Raw genomic sequence first — 17,382 nt, forward strand, 5'->3', positions numbered from 1 at the left:
TATAGGGCTAAATCTAGTCCTTTGCTGCCACCTTGTGGAATTGTCGTTGTAATGAAAACGTTACCATATATTCGGTCATTTACGTTCTAGGTCCACAAAGGTCCATCTTTATAGGTGCAACACTTGAAAGTCATAACAGACTGCACGATGCATTATGTGTCCTGTAAACTTGAGCTCGGTTGTGCATAGGTGTGTGTGGCAGTAGATTGCAGACACAGCCCTGCACAATAAGTCTGGGGACTAATTAGCAGGCGGACCACAACAGGGTGTGCTTGAAGGTGACGGGATGTCACAGCCAGGCTACAAACTTTTTGTTAATTAATTGGGGGAGAGAGTGCATTAAACCCCCTTGGGAAAAATTCTCTTCATAGCCAGCAGCGCATGCTGTCTCTTCTGCCACACAATAGCTACGTGCATACAAAATACCCGCTGAGCGGGAAACGCGTAATTCCAATCAACTAACAATGTCGGGGAACCAGTGCGCACTCTCCTCACTTCGCTGAACTTTCATTTACAATTAGCTAAAAACAACCTATGCAGAGCCTGTAAGTGCTGTTCTGTACATCCTGGATTTTATCTCGTGTTCTGAATTCCTGTAATGTATGTGAGGTGTCATTTCAATCTTCAGAATCTTGCACTACAACTACCAGAGTGGTGTGAGCTTAAAAGGCAGGGCTGGCAGAACAGATATCACCTGGAACAGGACAATGTACGATGCATGCACATTCTATTTAAAGAAACATTTCAAAAGAGCATGTAATACAGGCATCAGCTTTTAGTTCTCCTGTGACACAGGTATGCAGCTTTCTGTTACACATGAAGAGATTCAGTCTACAGCTCAACTCAGCAAATTCCACTCTTAGTCAGCAAACAAAAAAGTGTCACGATGAAAAATTAGAGTCAGCTTTAAAATGCGTATTGTTTGTATTCAAATATGTGGTTGCGTGATGGTGGCAAATACGAACCTGGGGCCTGTGTGGGGGTTGGGTTTGAGATGCAGATGTGCAGGTAATAAACAAGGCTCACAACGAGCAGTGACAGAAGACCCACCTCTTCAAGGGATCTCTCCTCCACAACACCTATGCCATCACATCGCCCCTCACGCCACCTGACTCGCTAGACGTCACACGCCCCTCTGCTTCCCATCACCGGGTACAGCTGTACCCCTCCTTATCCTACCCACTGCTGTATATCTTTACTGTTGTATACCTCTGTAAAGCGCTTTGTTAAGCATCTGTACTGTTCTGTATACCCCTGTCAAGAGCTGTGTTATGCATCTGTAGTGTTGTATATCCCTGTAAAGAGCTGTGTTATGTATCTGTACTTTTGTATACCCCTGTAAAGAGTTGTGTTATGTATTTGTATTGGTGTATACCTCTGTAAAGCGCTCCATTATGCATCCGTACTGTTGTATACCCCTGTAAAGAGCTGTGTTATGTATCTGTATTGGTGCAAACCTCTGTAAAGCGCTCCATAATGCATCTGTACTGTTGGATACCCCTGTAAAGAGCTGTGTTATGTATCTGTATTGGTGTATACCTCTGTAAAGCGCTCCGTTATGCATCTGTACTCTTGTATACCCCTGTAAAGTGCTGTGTTATGTATCTGTACTTTTGTATACCCCTGTAAAGCGCTCTGTCAAGCATCTGTACTGTTGTATACCTCTGTAAAGAGCTGTGTTATGTATCCATATTGGTGTATACCCCTGTAAAGCGCTCTGTCAAGCATCTGTACTGTTGTATACCTCTGTAAAGAGCAGTGTTATGTATCCATATTGGTGTATACCCCTGTAAAGCGCTCTGTCAAGCATCTGTACTGTTGTATACCTCTGTAAAGAGCTGTGTTATGTATCCGTATTGGTGTATACCTCTGTAAAGTGCTCCATTATGCATCTGTACTGTTGTATACCCCTGTAAAGAGCTGTGTTATGTATCCGTATTGGTGTATACCTCTGTAAAGCACTCTGTTATGCATCTGTACTGCTGTACTGTTGTATAACCCTGTGAAGTGCTGTGTTATGTATCTGTACTGTTGTATACCTCTGTAAAGAGCTGTGTTATGTATCCGTATTGGTGTACACCTCTGTAAAGTGCTCTGTCAAGCATCTGTACTGTTGTATACCTCTGTAAAGAGCTGTGTTATGTATCCGTATTGGTGTACACCTCTGTAAAGTGCTCTGTCAAGCATCTGTACTGTTGTATACCTCTGTAAAGAGCTGTGTTATGTATCCGTATTGGTGTATACCTCTGTAAAGTGCTCCACCGCTTCTTGAAGCTACGTCTGCGCTCAATAAACACCATAATAATAGTAACAATAACAGCCAAATGGAAACCCGCTGAGGTGTCTGGCTCCACAAGAACACACCCATAGATGGAACACTGCTTCCCCCATTGGCTGGCCATGGGGGGCTTCCTTTCTAAACAGAACGAGTGACTGAATACAGCAGTGTGTACCCTCGACTTGTGCCCTAGTAGGCTATGCATACCTTGGTCTGGAAACAGCAGTAGAGTTGCGTCAGATATGGATGTTTTCGCGCCAGTGCCAAGATCCTTTTTTCCGTCATAGTGCAGTCCACGTCATCGTCTTGGAGGATGACGTCCTTCTTGAGGACTTTCACGGCATACACTTCGTCTTTCCCCTTGAGCTCGGCGAGCATGACCTGCGGAGAGCAGAAGTCTTCATTTGGACACTGCATACATGCACGAAGGGCATCAACGAGGCGCCACACCAAATACAGCACAAAATCACAACCCGCAACCTTTCCAAAACTATAGATCGCAAACAACAACAAACATGAATGTACATGTCTTGGGATACATTAAACGCTCATTTGGAAATATAACCCGCCGTGGAGAACGCAATACCACCGAAAAAGGTACCACTCAGTGGCGGCTGGTAAGGGGCCTGGGGGTTGTAAATCTTTTCCACTAAATGGGACTGAGCAGGTGAGTGCATACAACAATCATGAACCACATAGGAGGGTTGTGAGAATGGAGGTTTTCTCCCTTCAGTTTAACATTTAAAATAATACGTTGAAATGGTGCATTTTACAACACTAACTTCAGAAAACTATGAAATTTACAGTAATTTTGTTAGGGTACAGATGGTGGAGCATTTATAACATATTTTTATTAACAGTAAATATTGAACCCACAGTAATGTCGAGCATTGCCACTGTATAGCAGACTTTCATGATTCCAGTGCCGGCAAGGCATGCCAGCATTTCCCTATAACATACACTGCATTCCTTTACAAATTAGGCGATAATGGGAAAACAGTGGCAGTAATCGAACTAAAGGCACTTTTACCATTCTGCTAAATACGGAGCCCTATTTTTCTGGTGGTAATTCCTCCGGTGCTAGTTCCGCCTGTGGAATTAGCGCCAGAGGAATTACAGACTAATTCCTTGGGCAGAGTTAGCCCCAAAAAGTTGAAAGTTGAAATGCTGCCAAAATACTACCAAAACTCGTAGAAAATCCTCTAAAACCCAGCGCACTTACCTCTGCTCAAGAGGAAGGGGTAAATGCATCCAGGCAGTGCTGGAAAAGGACATAATTTACTGGGGGAGATTGTCTGTGGTGTGCGGCCGGGACTGGGGGGCAGAGCTAAGTTTCTCAAATTATGCCTGTGCCCTGAATATAGGATGTTGGCTGCTTTGCATAAAAAACAAAGTGCATTTTGGGAACATAACAATGACCGTCAATTTATTAAACATGTCTGTCCTAGTAATTTAAACATTCATTCCTTCTGAGCATACAATGCACACTTGGGGCCTCATTACGAGGCAGGCGCTCCCGTAATGAAGGGTGCTGGTACGGGACCGGCACCATTCATTACGGGATGCCTGATTACGAGGGCCCCTAGCGGGACCCGGAACAGACGTCTGGTAAAACCAGACGTCCTTTCCGGGTCCCGTGAGGGGACCAAGGAGCTAATAACAGCCCTGTTATTAACGGGCCCGTTATTAGCTCAATCCCCATTCCCATTGAGCCCTATGGGGGCTCAAAGGGAATGGGGAATGGTTTTGTGCATGAGGAATTACCGGGTCCTCCAAGGCCGGAATGACCCGGTAATTCCTCATTCACAGAACCCGGTATGGAGGCAGCCATGCCCTGCCTCCATACTCGTAATGAGGCCCTTGGTATGGTTCTAATTTCCTCTGTCAGAATAGTCACCCTGATAGTAAAATGTGTGCAAAGCATGAGGCATACATACAGCTTTGGACGGTTTCATTCTTTGAGCTTGGACTGTTGAGCAAAGCACGACTTTCAAATGCAGTCTGACGTCATTGCATATCGCGGCTCAGCTGCATGAATAGAAACACTGTATCTCTATGCGTGCAGCGGAGCAGTGATATGCAACGAGCGCTGTAAACGCCTCCTCCCTCCCCAAGTTGAGGAAGTTCTCTGCCCTGACTGCTGATCGTGGCAGTTTCCTGACCCTGTGCCTGAGACTCGTGGCAATTTCTGAACGCTCTGTCCCAGGCACAGCATTCAGGAGACTCACAGCAGTTAGGTTCGGAGAGCTTCCTCAACATGAGGGGGGTTGGGCATCATTTCTATATGGAATGGCGCTTTGGCAAGACTGTGTTTGCCGGAGTGCAGCTCTGTCTTGTTCCGGCCCAGTTCCTCCTCTGCATCCAGGTGCATAAAGTTAAGGCACAGGTGAAGTGAATTGGGTCATGAGGAGTATTTAAGTCATTTAACATCTCGCCAAAAAATACACTTTCCAGGAAATTGTAGCCCAACTAGATGTCGATAATGTCCTTCGCAACTTGCTCCTGGATATTAACCTGTAGAGGCGTGCAATCCATCAGCAGCCTAGGAACCCCGCACAGAGGGTACATGCGCCGAGGACGCTGCCCATTTCTCGTGTCAGAAAATCCCCTTGGCACACACTGATTGGCAGCTGATCACTCCTTGCCACCCTATCGGACCTACTGACCCTGATTCAGGCAGACCTAGAGAGTGGGATTAACATCAGAAGAGCAATCCCTCCCCAGCGGAAACCAGTCTCTGTCCTGCACCTATATGTCATGGGCACAGGTCAGCAGACTGCTGGAATGCTGCATGGCATGACACAGCCAACATTCTCTCAAGTACTGGGACAGGTGCTTGATGCACTCATGGGACTAGACATTCTCTAAAGCAATGGGACTAGTCATTACGGTAATGACTTTGCACATGTATGGCTGTACGGCGTGGCTGGGTAGGGCCAAATAGGTCAACAGAAAGAATATATATGGGATACATTACTCACCGTAATCGTATTTCTGATGCTTGTATCTGCTTAAATTCACATGCTGTAGATAGGCCGACATCTAGTGGAAGCTGCAGAGTATTACAGTTTGTTTTTCGAAACTCGAAAATGGGCGTCAACACAGGGCGTGCCAGTAATACTATCCCTATTGTGACGTCCACTGTACCCAAGATCCCTCACGCGTCTAGGATCCTCAGATTGTATTTTTTCTGACATGAGGTAGCATGAGGAGTAGCGTGAGTACAGATAATCCAAGCAGATAGATAGAAAGTTAACACTACAAGCAACCATGCGCCTTCTCTCAGAGTGGAGGAAGGGTGGGTTGCATGTGAATCTAAGCAGATACAAGCATCAGAAATACGATTACGGTGAGTAATGTATCCCTTCTGAGGCTTGTGGAATCTGCTTAGATCACATGCTGTGCATAGATTAGCGAGCAGTACCTGAAGAAGGAGGTGGGATGTGAGAAGGGTCATGAGCAAAATAAGTGTCTTAGAACCGCTTGTCCCACTTGTGTATCTGCCTTGGAATGGGTGTCAATGCAGTAATGCTGAGTAAAAGTGTGAATAGAGCTCCAAGTAGCTGTTTTGCAAATGGTGTCAAGGGGTACATTTGCAATGAAAGCCAGAGTAGCCCCAATGCCTCTAGTAGAGTGGGCTCTTGGCGTGAAAGGCAGAGTTCTTTCAGAGAGTGAGTAACACAGCTAGATACAGTTAATAATACACATCGAGATGGCACCTTTAGAGACGCGATCCCCCTCTCTGCCTGTAGCTACGGAGACAAACAGTTGATCTGTTTTCCTTAGCGGTCTGGTTTTATTTACATAGTAGAAGACCGCCCTATGCACATCTAGGGTGTGTAGTTTCACCTCAGCCGAGCTTTGAGGGTCCTGGAAGAAAGCCGGAAGCTCGATGGACTGGTTTACGTGGAATTTAGATATAAACTTAGGTGAGAACCTAGGGTGTGTGCGTAAAACCAGTTTGTCTTTATGGACAGTAAAGAAGGGATCCTGCACTGACAGAGCCTGAATTTCACTGACCCTTCTTATAGAAGTAATAGCTACTAAGAATGCCGTTTTATAAGTCAGGTGTTTGAGACTGCTTTTATGCATGGGCTCGAAAGGGGGGCCCATGAGCTTAGATAGCACCACATTAAGGTCCCACCCTGGTGGTGGGTTCGAAATAGGAAGGTGAAGTCTCTTTACTCCTTCCATGAAGGCTTTAACTACTGGTACTTTCCACCACGAGACCTTGTTATGGGAAGTGGTGTATGCCGACAGGGCTGCCAGGTGTACTTTCAGTGAGTTAAAAACCAATCCTGCATCTAGCAGGTGGAGCATGTATGTAACAATAGTGGAAGGAGTGCAATCAACTGGGTTGATTTGTCTACTCTGGCACCAGATAACAAATCTCTTCCACTTGTCAAAGTAACAGTGCCTTGTGTTTGGTTTCCTAGATTCCTTTAGGATGTCCATACACCTTTGTGGTAAATTGAGATGTCCAAACTCTATGACCTCAGGAGCCATGCTGCCATGTTCATTGAGTTGGGTTGCTGATGCACTGTTTGACCTTGGTGCTGGGACAGTAGGTTGTACCAGGCTGGAAGTTTGATGGGCTCGCACACCGCTATCCTGCATAGGTGTGGGAACCACGGTTGTCTTGCCCACATGGGAGCAACTAGGACGAGCGTCATCGACTTTCTGTTCATCTTGTTCACCACCTTCCTGATGAGAGGAGTTGGTGGAAAAGCGTACGCAAACATCCCTGACCAGTTCATCCACAGGGCGTTCCCCTGGGAGTCTGGTTGGGGGAACCTGGATGCAAATCCTGGGCATTGTCTGTTTTCGCTTGTGGCGAATAAGTCTATAGTGGGGAAACCCCACTGAGAGAAGATATCTTATACAACCTCTCTGTGTAGAACCCATTCGTGTTCCTCTGGGAGGGAGTCTCTGCTCAGAGCATCCGCTAGGGAATTTAGCTCCCCTGGAAAATGTTGTGATGACAGGAAGATGTTCTGTCTGAGTGCCCATATCCAGATTTTCTGGGCAAGCTTGAACAGATTTGGCGAACGAGTCCCTCCTTGCTTGTTCAGGTAGAACATGGCTGTTGCGCTGTCCGTCCGGATTTGCACTGACAGGTTTAGTAGGTGGGGCTCGAACGCTTGAAGCGCTCTGAATACTGCCAGAAGCTCTAGCAGGTTGATGTGGTTCTTGGCCACTGAGGGAGACCAGAGACCCTGAGCTGTGTGGTGGAGATGGTGAGCTCCCCACCCCGTCAGACATGCATCGGTAGTGACTACTGCCTGTACTTCGGGATCGTAAAAGGGTTTTCCCTGTGCAAGATTCTCTCTTGTCCACCAGTGAAGGCTTTGTACTAGTGTTGGCGAAACGACCACTAGATCGTCCCACTGACCACTTGCCTGAGACCACTGTTTCGCCAACCATTCCTGCATGGGACGCATCCGCAGGCGCGCGTGGGGGACCAGGTAAATACATGACGCCATCATGCCCAGTAAACGCATTGCTTTGCGTACCGTTATTTGGTGACCGGACTGATATTGCGGAATTTGCAGTAGTATATTCCGAATTCTTTCCTCTGAAGGAAAGGTCAACCCCTCTTGAGTATCTAGGATTGCTCCTAGGAACTGTTTGGAGGCGCTTGGCACCAGGCTTGACTTTTTCCTGTTGATTGAGAAGCCTAATTCGTGGAGGAGGTCGATAGTCCTTTGAATGTTTGTCCTGCAAATTACTGGGGTTTCCCCCGTTATGAGCCAGTCGTCCAGATAAGGGTACACCGGGATTGCCTCCCTGCGTAGGTGTGCAGCCGCCACCGCCAGTACCTTGGTGAATACCCTTGGTGCCAAAGCTATCCCGAAGGGCAGTACCTTGAATTGGTAGTGCCGACTGTCCACCTTGAAGCGCAAGTAACTTCTGTGCGCTGGGAACATGGAAATATGAAAATAGGCATCTTTCATATCCAAGGTTGCCCTGTAATCCCCCTTTTTTAGGAGGGGGATTACCTCTTGTAGCGTAGTCATACGAAACTTTTGGGGCTTGACATACTTGTTGGCAAGCCGTAAATCCAATACTGGGCGCATTGTCAAATCTTTTTTTGGCACAAGGAAGTAAGTTGAATAAATACCCTTGTTTACCTGGTGTCCCGGGACGAGTTCTATCGCGTCCTTTGCTAGCAGAATGGCGATCTCCTCGAGGAGAATCTTCTGATGTTCTAAAGAGTGTACTCTTTGTCGTGGAGGATGGTTCCGGGGACGCTGCAGTAGTTCTATACAGTACCCTGTGGATACTGTTGACAGCACCCATCTGTCTGATGTGATCCCTTCCCAAGCCTGGGTGAAGTTGGAAATGCGAACCCCTACTGGGGTTGCGTGAGAAGGGACCCTGAACTGAGCGTCACTGCTTTGGTGGAGGCGTGCCGCCTCCTTTGCTGGGGCTGTCTCTGCCTTTACCATGTCCTCTCCTATTACCCCTGCCATAACCCTGGGTAGACTGTTGGCTGTTGTTCCACTGTGTACCCTGCCCCTGGGAATAGTTAGATCCTCTCTGGGAATTTTGGCCGCGTGGGCGACGAAAATTACTATTCCCTCTCAGGTTAAGGGGTTTATTGGTTAACTGGCCAAGGGACTTGAGTGTCTCGTATTCGTCCTTGGCATTCTCCAGTGCGTCCTCAACCGCCTTACCAAACAACAGATCGGCTTCCACCGGTTTGTCCAACAATGATGCCTGGGTTTCTGCCTTAAAACCAGACTTGCGTAACCACGCATGTCTCTTGATAACAGTACCTTCTGCTATCAATCTGCCTGCGTTGTCCGCGGCGTCAAAGGTTGCTTTTAAAATGCAACCAGACACGGCTCTACCCTCTGCGGAAATCCATGCTAACTGGCCCTTTAAGGGTTCTGGTGCAGAGGCTATGAGTGCCGCAACTTCTTCCCACTGATGGCAGTTGTAGCTGGCCAACAGGGTGGTGGAGTTTGCAATCCTTGCCTGATAGGCAGATGTTGAGGCTACTTTCCTGCCGAAACCATATAGTTTTTTGCTCTCCTTGTCTGGAGGAGCTTCGGACGATGACAAGGGTGTTCCAGCCCTCTTACGAGTGTTAGTGACAACTAGGGAGTCTGGCTTCAGATGTCCTCTTATATAGAGAGGGTCAGACTGGGCTGCCCTGAAAAGTTTTTCAACTCTGGGATTGACTGCTCTGGTGCGGTTTGGGTTCACCAGGGACGGGTCTATTCTTCGCTGAATAGACTTAAGGATAGGGATGGTCTGGGCAACAGGCCTCCTTTCTCCCACTAACTCCTCGGCGAAGTCCCTCTCCTCCTGGACACCGTGGGTGTCAATATGGAAATGTTCTGCTGCACGTGCGAGAACCTCGTTCAACAAGGGTTGGTTATCGACAGGGGAGTCGGTAACTGGGGCTTCCTTTTCTACCGGGGAATCTACTCTGTAGGTTTCAGGGTCTTCCTCTTCTTGGTCCTCATCGTCCCCATAGTAGCCTGTCCCGGTTTGCTCTTCTACCATGCCAAAATCTTGGTCCTCACCAAAGGAAGTATCTCCTTGATACAGTGAGTATGGCCGTGAGTATGGTTGTACCTCGAAGGGGTCTGTAGACCTCATCGGTGTCTCAAACCGGGGCTTCTTACTCGGGGGGATAGGATCATTAGAGCCTGAGGGTGTAGCCCCTTGTGGATCATATGAAAGGAAATGGTCTGGATTTTTATCGTAAAAGTCTGCCAAAGAAGACATCCTTGACATGACCCTATCTATGTCATCACTGGACCATTTTTTGGAACTGGGAAAGACTCTCTGAGAAAGATTTGGAGATTTATCTTGAGTAGATTTGCTGGTTTTTAAAATATCAGCAGACCTGGTCTTGTCTGCCTGTTTAGGAGGAGTGGAGTGTTTCACAGGTGTGGAAGAGTGCAGAGGCTGCTTCTTCTGCTGTTTTCCCCCCTCCCTGTGAGTGGAAAAGTGTTTTCCCTGTCCCTTTGTGGCTCCGGAGGTTTTCGACGCCTGGCGTCGAGGATCGGGGGAAGAGTCCCTGTCCTTCGAACGTGGGGCCGCGCTGATCTTGTCTGCGGGCTCCGACTCCTGGAGTGTGGCCTGGAGGCGGAAGTCGTCTTCGTCTTCTGACAATTGAACTTCTATTAGCCTAGGGAGCGAGGCACTCTTGGCAAGAGTGGATGATTGCCTGGAGTCATGCGGCGATCTCGATCTCGAAGGCCCAGAGGACACTGATTCGGACCATTCTGTTTGTGCCTCTTTCCGAGCACTCGACGTCGTCGAGTCTCGGTTGGACTTCGTGTGTTTAGTGTGGGTGGTGTGTGAAGCGCCTGTGTCGCCGGGGGTCTTCCCCATAGCCGCCCTGTCGGACGACTTTCCGAGGTCAGGGACCTGCACTCGGCTGTCTTTCAACGCCGTAATGCCCTCGCCGTCCGAAAGCACAGCGTCGCTGCTATCGCTGAAGGCGCCCTCCGCTGCCATGGCCGCCTGCCTGGCGTGGTGGGCCCAACGCTTCGTCGAACGGTCCTTAAGTGTCTTAGGTTTAAACCTACTACACGCTCTGCAGTTCGCTTCAGGGTGGTCCCTCGGCAAGCAGAGATTGCACGTGGCGTGCCTGTCGACCCAAGGGTATTTGCGATTGCACTTGGGGCAGAATTGAAAAGGGGTAGCCTCCATACGCACCTTGAGGCAGCGGGCTGTTAAGTGTAGGAAATGTATAAGGTGTACCTATATACCAAGAGTGTAGAGTATGTCCAACCCCCCACTCTCCCTACTTGCAGGGCGCAAGGCCAGAGGCCTTCCAAGGCCCGGGCCGAGGCCAGAGGCCTTCCGAGCCCAAATCCGTCGTGCAGCAGCCGACGGTCGATTTCTTCTCCAGCCGGCGTCGAGTGTCGAAGTTCGACGTTGGGATGGGGAAGGATGTCAATTAATCAATATTTGAGCGAAAGTATGGCTAAGGCCAGGGGACTACGCAAAATGCTTCCGACCAATATGGCGGAAAAAAACAATCTGAGGATCCTAGACGCGTGAGGGATCTTGGGAACAGTGGACGTCACACTAGGGATAGTATTACTGGCACGCCCTGTGTCGATGCCCATTTTCGAGTTTCGAAAAACAAACTGTAATACTCCGCAGCTTTCACTAGATGTCGGCCTATGCACAGCATGTGAGCTAAGCAGATTCCACAAGCCTCAGAAATATATATATAAAATTATTTGTTAAACGTGGTTTAAACACCGTCGTGGAGGGCGGGTACAAGCCATGTTGTTAAAATTGCATATCTCCGAAAAGGCGCAGTGAGGAAAAACGGGCTGCTTGCTGTGCCCGACTCGTGAGCACTGTGTGGATCACGGTCCATTAATGCGTGGTACAATATAAACAGTGCTTACTGGACACTGGGCCTCATGACACAGAATGCGGTAAGGGTTTACCGTTACCGGTAAGGGTACCGGTACCGGTAAACCCTTACCGCCTTACTACGAGGTCCCTTTGCGGGACCCAACCTCAACGGCTGGTTTTACCAGCCGTTAAGGAACGGGCCCGCAAAGGGACCTTGGAGGCAATTACGGTACTGCAATTTGCCGTACCGTAATTGCCGCCTACCCCATTCCCATTGAGCCCTATAGGGGCTCAATGGGAATGGGGAAGTGCCATGGTGAATGGGGAATTACCGCCCCCACACACCTTGGAATGTGGCGGTAATTCCACCATTCACCATGACGGACTCAGTACGGTACCGGCGGCAACCATGGCGCTAACAGCACCATGGTTACCGCCTACCGTGTAATGAGGCCCTGTGTTGCTAATGCTAATGATCGAGTTTGAGTCGCAGCCGCGAGTGCACGAACACCAATTTGAGAACACCCGGTGCGACTAGGGATGGCGTTGCTTTTGCGGCTTGTGCCTGGGGCGGAGCGGTCGGGAGCGGTGCTTCTCTACTTTTTTTAATTACGTTTTACTTTCCCTATACTTCTATTTTAAAAAGAAACTGTTCCGGAATGGTTTCATTTTAAAATAAAAGTGTAGGAATAAGTTGAAGCTTGCACTTTCAGTGCAATGCACTGGACGTTCCCTTAAACAACAGGCACATGTGTTTTGGGGTTTGTATTGTGCATGGGAGGGTGCGTGGCAATGGGGTTTGTAGGGAGCGGTGCAGGCCAGTAGGGAGCACAGTTCCACTACTTCTTTTCATACACTTCGACCACTGGGGCCGAGACGTAGTTTGTTTGGTAACATTTTCTAATAAATATGAGTGAATGCGGGTGCATGCCATGCCAGAAAGAACACTGTGTATCAGGGAAGGTGCCCGTTTGTTACAGCGCAGACACTTACACAGTAATGATATATAGTGGAAATAATTCCTGGGTTGGTCACTTACCTAGGGAGGCGAGTTGCCTCGGTCTGTGGCTATTGGGGCTGCTACAGGGGTCACTGGGGCTGCTACAGGGGTCACTGTGGCTGCACTTTTGTGTGCTGTTTTTGTTTTGTGCTTGCTAGATCGCTGCACTTTGGCCTGCAGGGCTGGAGATTGGGCCAGTGGTTTTCTGAGCAGGGACTTAGCCCCAGCCTGTAATGGTATGGTGGCAGGGTTGCTGTCATTATCACCCTTGCTGCTTTGGGATGTTACGTGATAGAAAGGACCTGTGCTCAACGGCCACGTTGACCAATTGTTTATGTGCATTGAACATATGAATATCTTTCTCACATTCCGAAACATCTAAACATGTATCTCCTGACTCCTGCAACCTGCAGCATCTATTAGCACGGTTGTTTGACGTCACAGTACTCCGATCCAATTAGATCTATCAGCTCTGTTATACTATGGCGCATCAGATCGTTCCGGAAAGCCTTCAGCCGAGTCATTCATCCTCCCATTATCTTGCTTGGGAGAATAGCTCAAGGGCAGCGTGCTCGCCTTGGAAGCAAAACGACACAGAGCACCACAGGTTCGATCCCTGGGTCTTGCTTAGATACCTCTGGGTATTAAGCGCGTTATAAATAACCTATCATATCATATCATATTTATCATATGGCCATCTGACCGATAAGTACCTTCTGGTCAGAGCTCTCTCATACACTACTGCAGGTTCCTTCTACAACAAGCACAACCCCCATAGTTCCTCTGGTTTATTCTCCCTACCCATTTCTGTTGACTATTTGCACTCCCCTTGCCTCTTTTGGGTACACTTTTTGACCCATGGACTCAATTCTCCAAAAATACTCTGGGGCTCATCAAAATGAGCACTTCAGGAAATAAGATAGGAGCATCCCCAGAACAGATTGAACCCTGAATGCAAGCGAACTATCTGAACCTCAAAACTGGGAGGACTTTTGTGGGGCCTTGAACAACTGTGGATCCCGGATTTCTGGACTTCAGGTAGGATAATAGTTGCATCAGAAGCACAAAGGGTAAAGAAAATGGGTTTTGTATGGAATAACACATCTTACCTGGCCACACTCATCAATGCAAAATCCAAGTTTATCCTCCGTAGATCACGACGGCCTATAGAACCAGCCTCTTCCGGTGCACTCCTAAATACCCTTAAAAATAGGTGCTGTGCATATCAAACATAGAAGGCGTCCTCGCCACTGCTTCCAAAGGAGAATGCATTGGACTCAAATATCAGTGGCTGCAGTTAGAAGACTGATAGGCTATAAGGGATTAGGGTTGCCCTCAAGCTCTGCCATAGGGTGGCAGATCAGTTCCTAATAACGACGCTACGTGTGCAGCAAGACATCTAACATTCCACCTCCTAATATTCAGGGATATCCTGCATTGCTAAGGCCAGAGCCGCAGAACAAACTCTATGGTTCCTAGCATGCTGCTGCCACAGTCTGGAACATACCCTCCAGCTCCAGTAAAACCAACATATGTCCCGGCAAGAGTTTATCTGTCAAACTGTCAGTCAGGAGTCATGCCATTAGGTCGTGGTGTGCAGTATATGTATGCTTAAAATAACCTCTAGGTTGCCTTCTGATTCAGCTACAAACCCCTTTCAGTTGATCAGAGGATAGCAGAGGGGCAAGGCGCTGGTCTTGGAAGCAATACCATGCAGAGCAACAGAGGTTCGAATCCTAGATCCGCGCTTAGAAACCGTACTCAGGTACGGTATTAAGCGCGTTATTAAAAAAAAACAATTAAAATAAATCTCTGCTGTACACAACAAAACTCATGTCCTTAATTCCCCATCATCCTGTACTGTTCACCGACAAGCATTCTCACTCAGACCATCAAGACACAGGACAGCTGCCTCCAAGCTCACAAAGTCACAAAAGACATCAGCACAACTGAGGCGACTGTGCTGGCCCCATTGCCCCCTCCCACTTACAAAATAATGAACACCTTATTTCAAGTGAGAATCTCCCATCATAAAACCAATCAGTGTTACCCGAAATCTCTGGCCAACTATGTCCTGCTCTGCTCTGCCCAAGAAAGGTCCTGAAGAAAGCTATGGGCCACTCAACATAGCATTGCAAGGACACCCACCACACTTGACACAGATTTGGCTGGATTCTGGCTGAGACACGCACTGCTTAGTGTGCGTGATGACATCTTAATGCGGATTTATGTCATTTTGCCGACAGGAGATTTTTGATGGATTTTTTACAGAAAGAATTACATCGAAAAAACGAGTTGACAATTTTATTTCTTTTTTGAGGGGTTTCCTCTTTCGCTATATTTATATACCTACCCCAACACACTCCCTACCCCTTTTATCTCCTTACCCGCCCTCCGCTCTCTATATTTTGATCCATGTTTTCAATGGAATTTCTTCCGTACAAATTCCATCGAAAAAACTCTTGTCAGCAAAAGGACGTTGTACCCTTAGTGCACTAACAGGACACCCTTGGCAGTTCTACTGTACTTCGATCTGTTCATAGCTTTCGCCAGTCCTGCCGATCTCTCACTCTGTCAGAAAGCAAGAGTTCACGGGCCTCTCATGCGCCAACTGGAATGGTTTAAATTCTGTCTCAATGACAGATAGCAAAGGGCACAGTTGGGGGCAGTTTTTTCCAGACACACCTGGAATTACCGATAATCAGGGCTCTTCAGAAAATTCACAGTGGCCATTATTAAGAGACCACAACCTTTTTTCGTAGACCTCGTCAGACAACATCCACCCCAAAGTCCACAAAAATGTCAATGGCCACGCCTCCATCGATAAGGGCTCTCCAGCTTCAGATCAGTCTTTCTACAAGTGACGAACGGATGGGAATGAGTGGACTGAAGCTCAAGGGTACAACAACACTGCCCTCATGCATCATGGCTGCCATATGCTGAGCCCATTCGCTCCCACAACCCCCGACTGCTTATCACATATACGAAAGTGCTAATAAGGCAGTGTCTACAAGGATGACAATCTCATCGCAAACACTCTGACAGCGCAACGACAGACAAGGATTCCGTACTGTCCCTCAGAAGTCCACGAGTCAACGTTTGTCACTTAAATCAATGGCATGCTAAGCGATGCCCTTCCAAAACAATAACACACATGCCTTTAGAATTCCTTGGAAGAATGTCTGCCTCAGGTTTTTGTCAGTCAAGTCCAGTTTGGATGTGCCCAGCAGGCCCAGCCCATGCTACCGATGCAACTTGCCATACATTAATACGAGACCACTCAGGCCAGGCTTAGCACCCTAGGCACCTCACCTAAGGAGGCAGATGTTGCTCACTAATGGCCTGAACTCTGAAGCCTCTCAATCAGGGTGATGTCCAGGAAATTGCTCACTGGATCTCTTCTCCCACAGGTGCATCTGACTACAGAGGTTATACTTCAAACATGTGTGCATACTTCTGGGATACGTCACCAGGTTAACATTTGCAAAATAAGAATAAATTGTTTGCAAAATTGAAACTTGGAAAGAAATCAATGAACCATTAAAAGTTCAAACATCAAGAATTAATGCCATTGGATTTAGTTGAATGACTGAGTGAATCAAATAATAGATATTCCAAAAGCTGCTCCACAAAATTGTTGAAAAAGGGGCCTAATAAGCTCAGAAAAGACAAGCTCATCGCTCAGAAGCATAGTTCTAGGAAAGACCAGTGCTGGTGCCAGGAGGGGATAAGTGTTGAGCACTCCTTTAAATGTGAGTGAAAGGTAATCAAGGTTTGGAAATCAGTCCAACCAGAAACTCTTAATACAATGGGCTTCTCCAACCACTCCTCGCTAAGAAGTGGCCCGATAATCTTCCACATCGCCCAGCCACTGTCTGCACCACAAGCACCTGGACATTTAGAAATCAGGATTCTGGCAAGGAACTGTGGCTCAGGGGCATCCAAGGTTGTGGTACGTGTTCATAAAATGCCTTAGAAAATAATTAAAAATAATTCATATAGCACCATCACAATGAGAGTTACAGAGAAGTCTCTATGAGAAAAGCTCAAAGGTTCAATGGCTTAGTAGTGGACAGGAGAAATGGAAAATGATGTATTTCATAAGATACATATTCTATCTTCTTCAATGTGAGAACAATAACATTGAAAATTATTAGTTTACTTTATATACTGTGACAAAGTCTCCTGCCGCATTTTGGGGACATTTAGGGGGTGACCCAGGAGGCCTGTTGCCCCCCCCCAAGATGACTATTGTTGGGTCTAAGGTTAGTATGGATAACATCCCCCACTCACACCAACTTAGTCCACATCTCAGGGCAGAGGGCAGACACACGACACACACTTGGGGTGGGGCCCAAGGGAAGTAGCCGTTACACCTGGGACGCAGAGAGCACATGCTGTCAGGAAAAACAGGCTCTCCCCAATACCAAAGCACATACAGTACCTTTGCTTCTGTAGAGGAGGTCCCAGACACGGCCTGCACTCCAGCCCCCCATTTTGAGGTGCCAGGAACATACTCGCCAAGATATGTGATGTATGAGGAACAAATAAACCAACAGAGAGCAGCGCTAGGACTCTGCCCAGGCCCATCAGAAGAGCAATACCTGTTGAAGTGCCTATAACCAGACAACCATGGGCAGCCCGGTACCCACTGAGACAACCGTACCAGCAGTTAACATGAAATGAAGACTACTTGCAAACTATCCCCGAAGAGACCCAAAGAACCTTAATGAAAGGCGAGTGATGATGAAACAAGGGCCCGGACAGA

The 17,382-nt window shown here is 47.7% G+C and overlaps 1 protein-coding gene across 2 annotated transcripts in view; it reads right to left on the bottom strand.

Moving 5' to 3' along the window:
- Positions 1–17,382, bottom strand: part of PRKCE (protein kinase C epsilon) — a 1,836,175-nt gene that overhangs the window by 766,321 nt on the left and 1,052,472 nt on the right. For both annotated transcript variants that reach the window (XM_069608445.1, XM_069608444.1), the window contains one exon: positions 2,486–2,659. In XM_069608445.1, coding sequence (XP_069464546.1) covers positions 2,486–2,659 — 174 coding nt within the window. The remainder of the gene's footprint in view (positions 1–2,485; positions 2,660–17,382) is intronic.

This window comes from Ambystoma mexicanum, chromosome 4q (assembly GCF_040938575.1).
Source record: "Ambystoma mexicanum isolate Mex_15411 chromosome 4q, UKY_AmexF1_1, whole genome shotgun sequence".
In the NCBI taxonomy this organism is placed as follows: Eukaryota; Metazoa; Chordata; class Amphibia; order Caudata; family Ambystomatidae; genus Ambystoma; species Ambystoma mexicanum.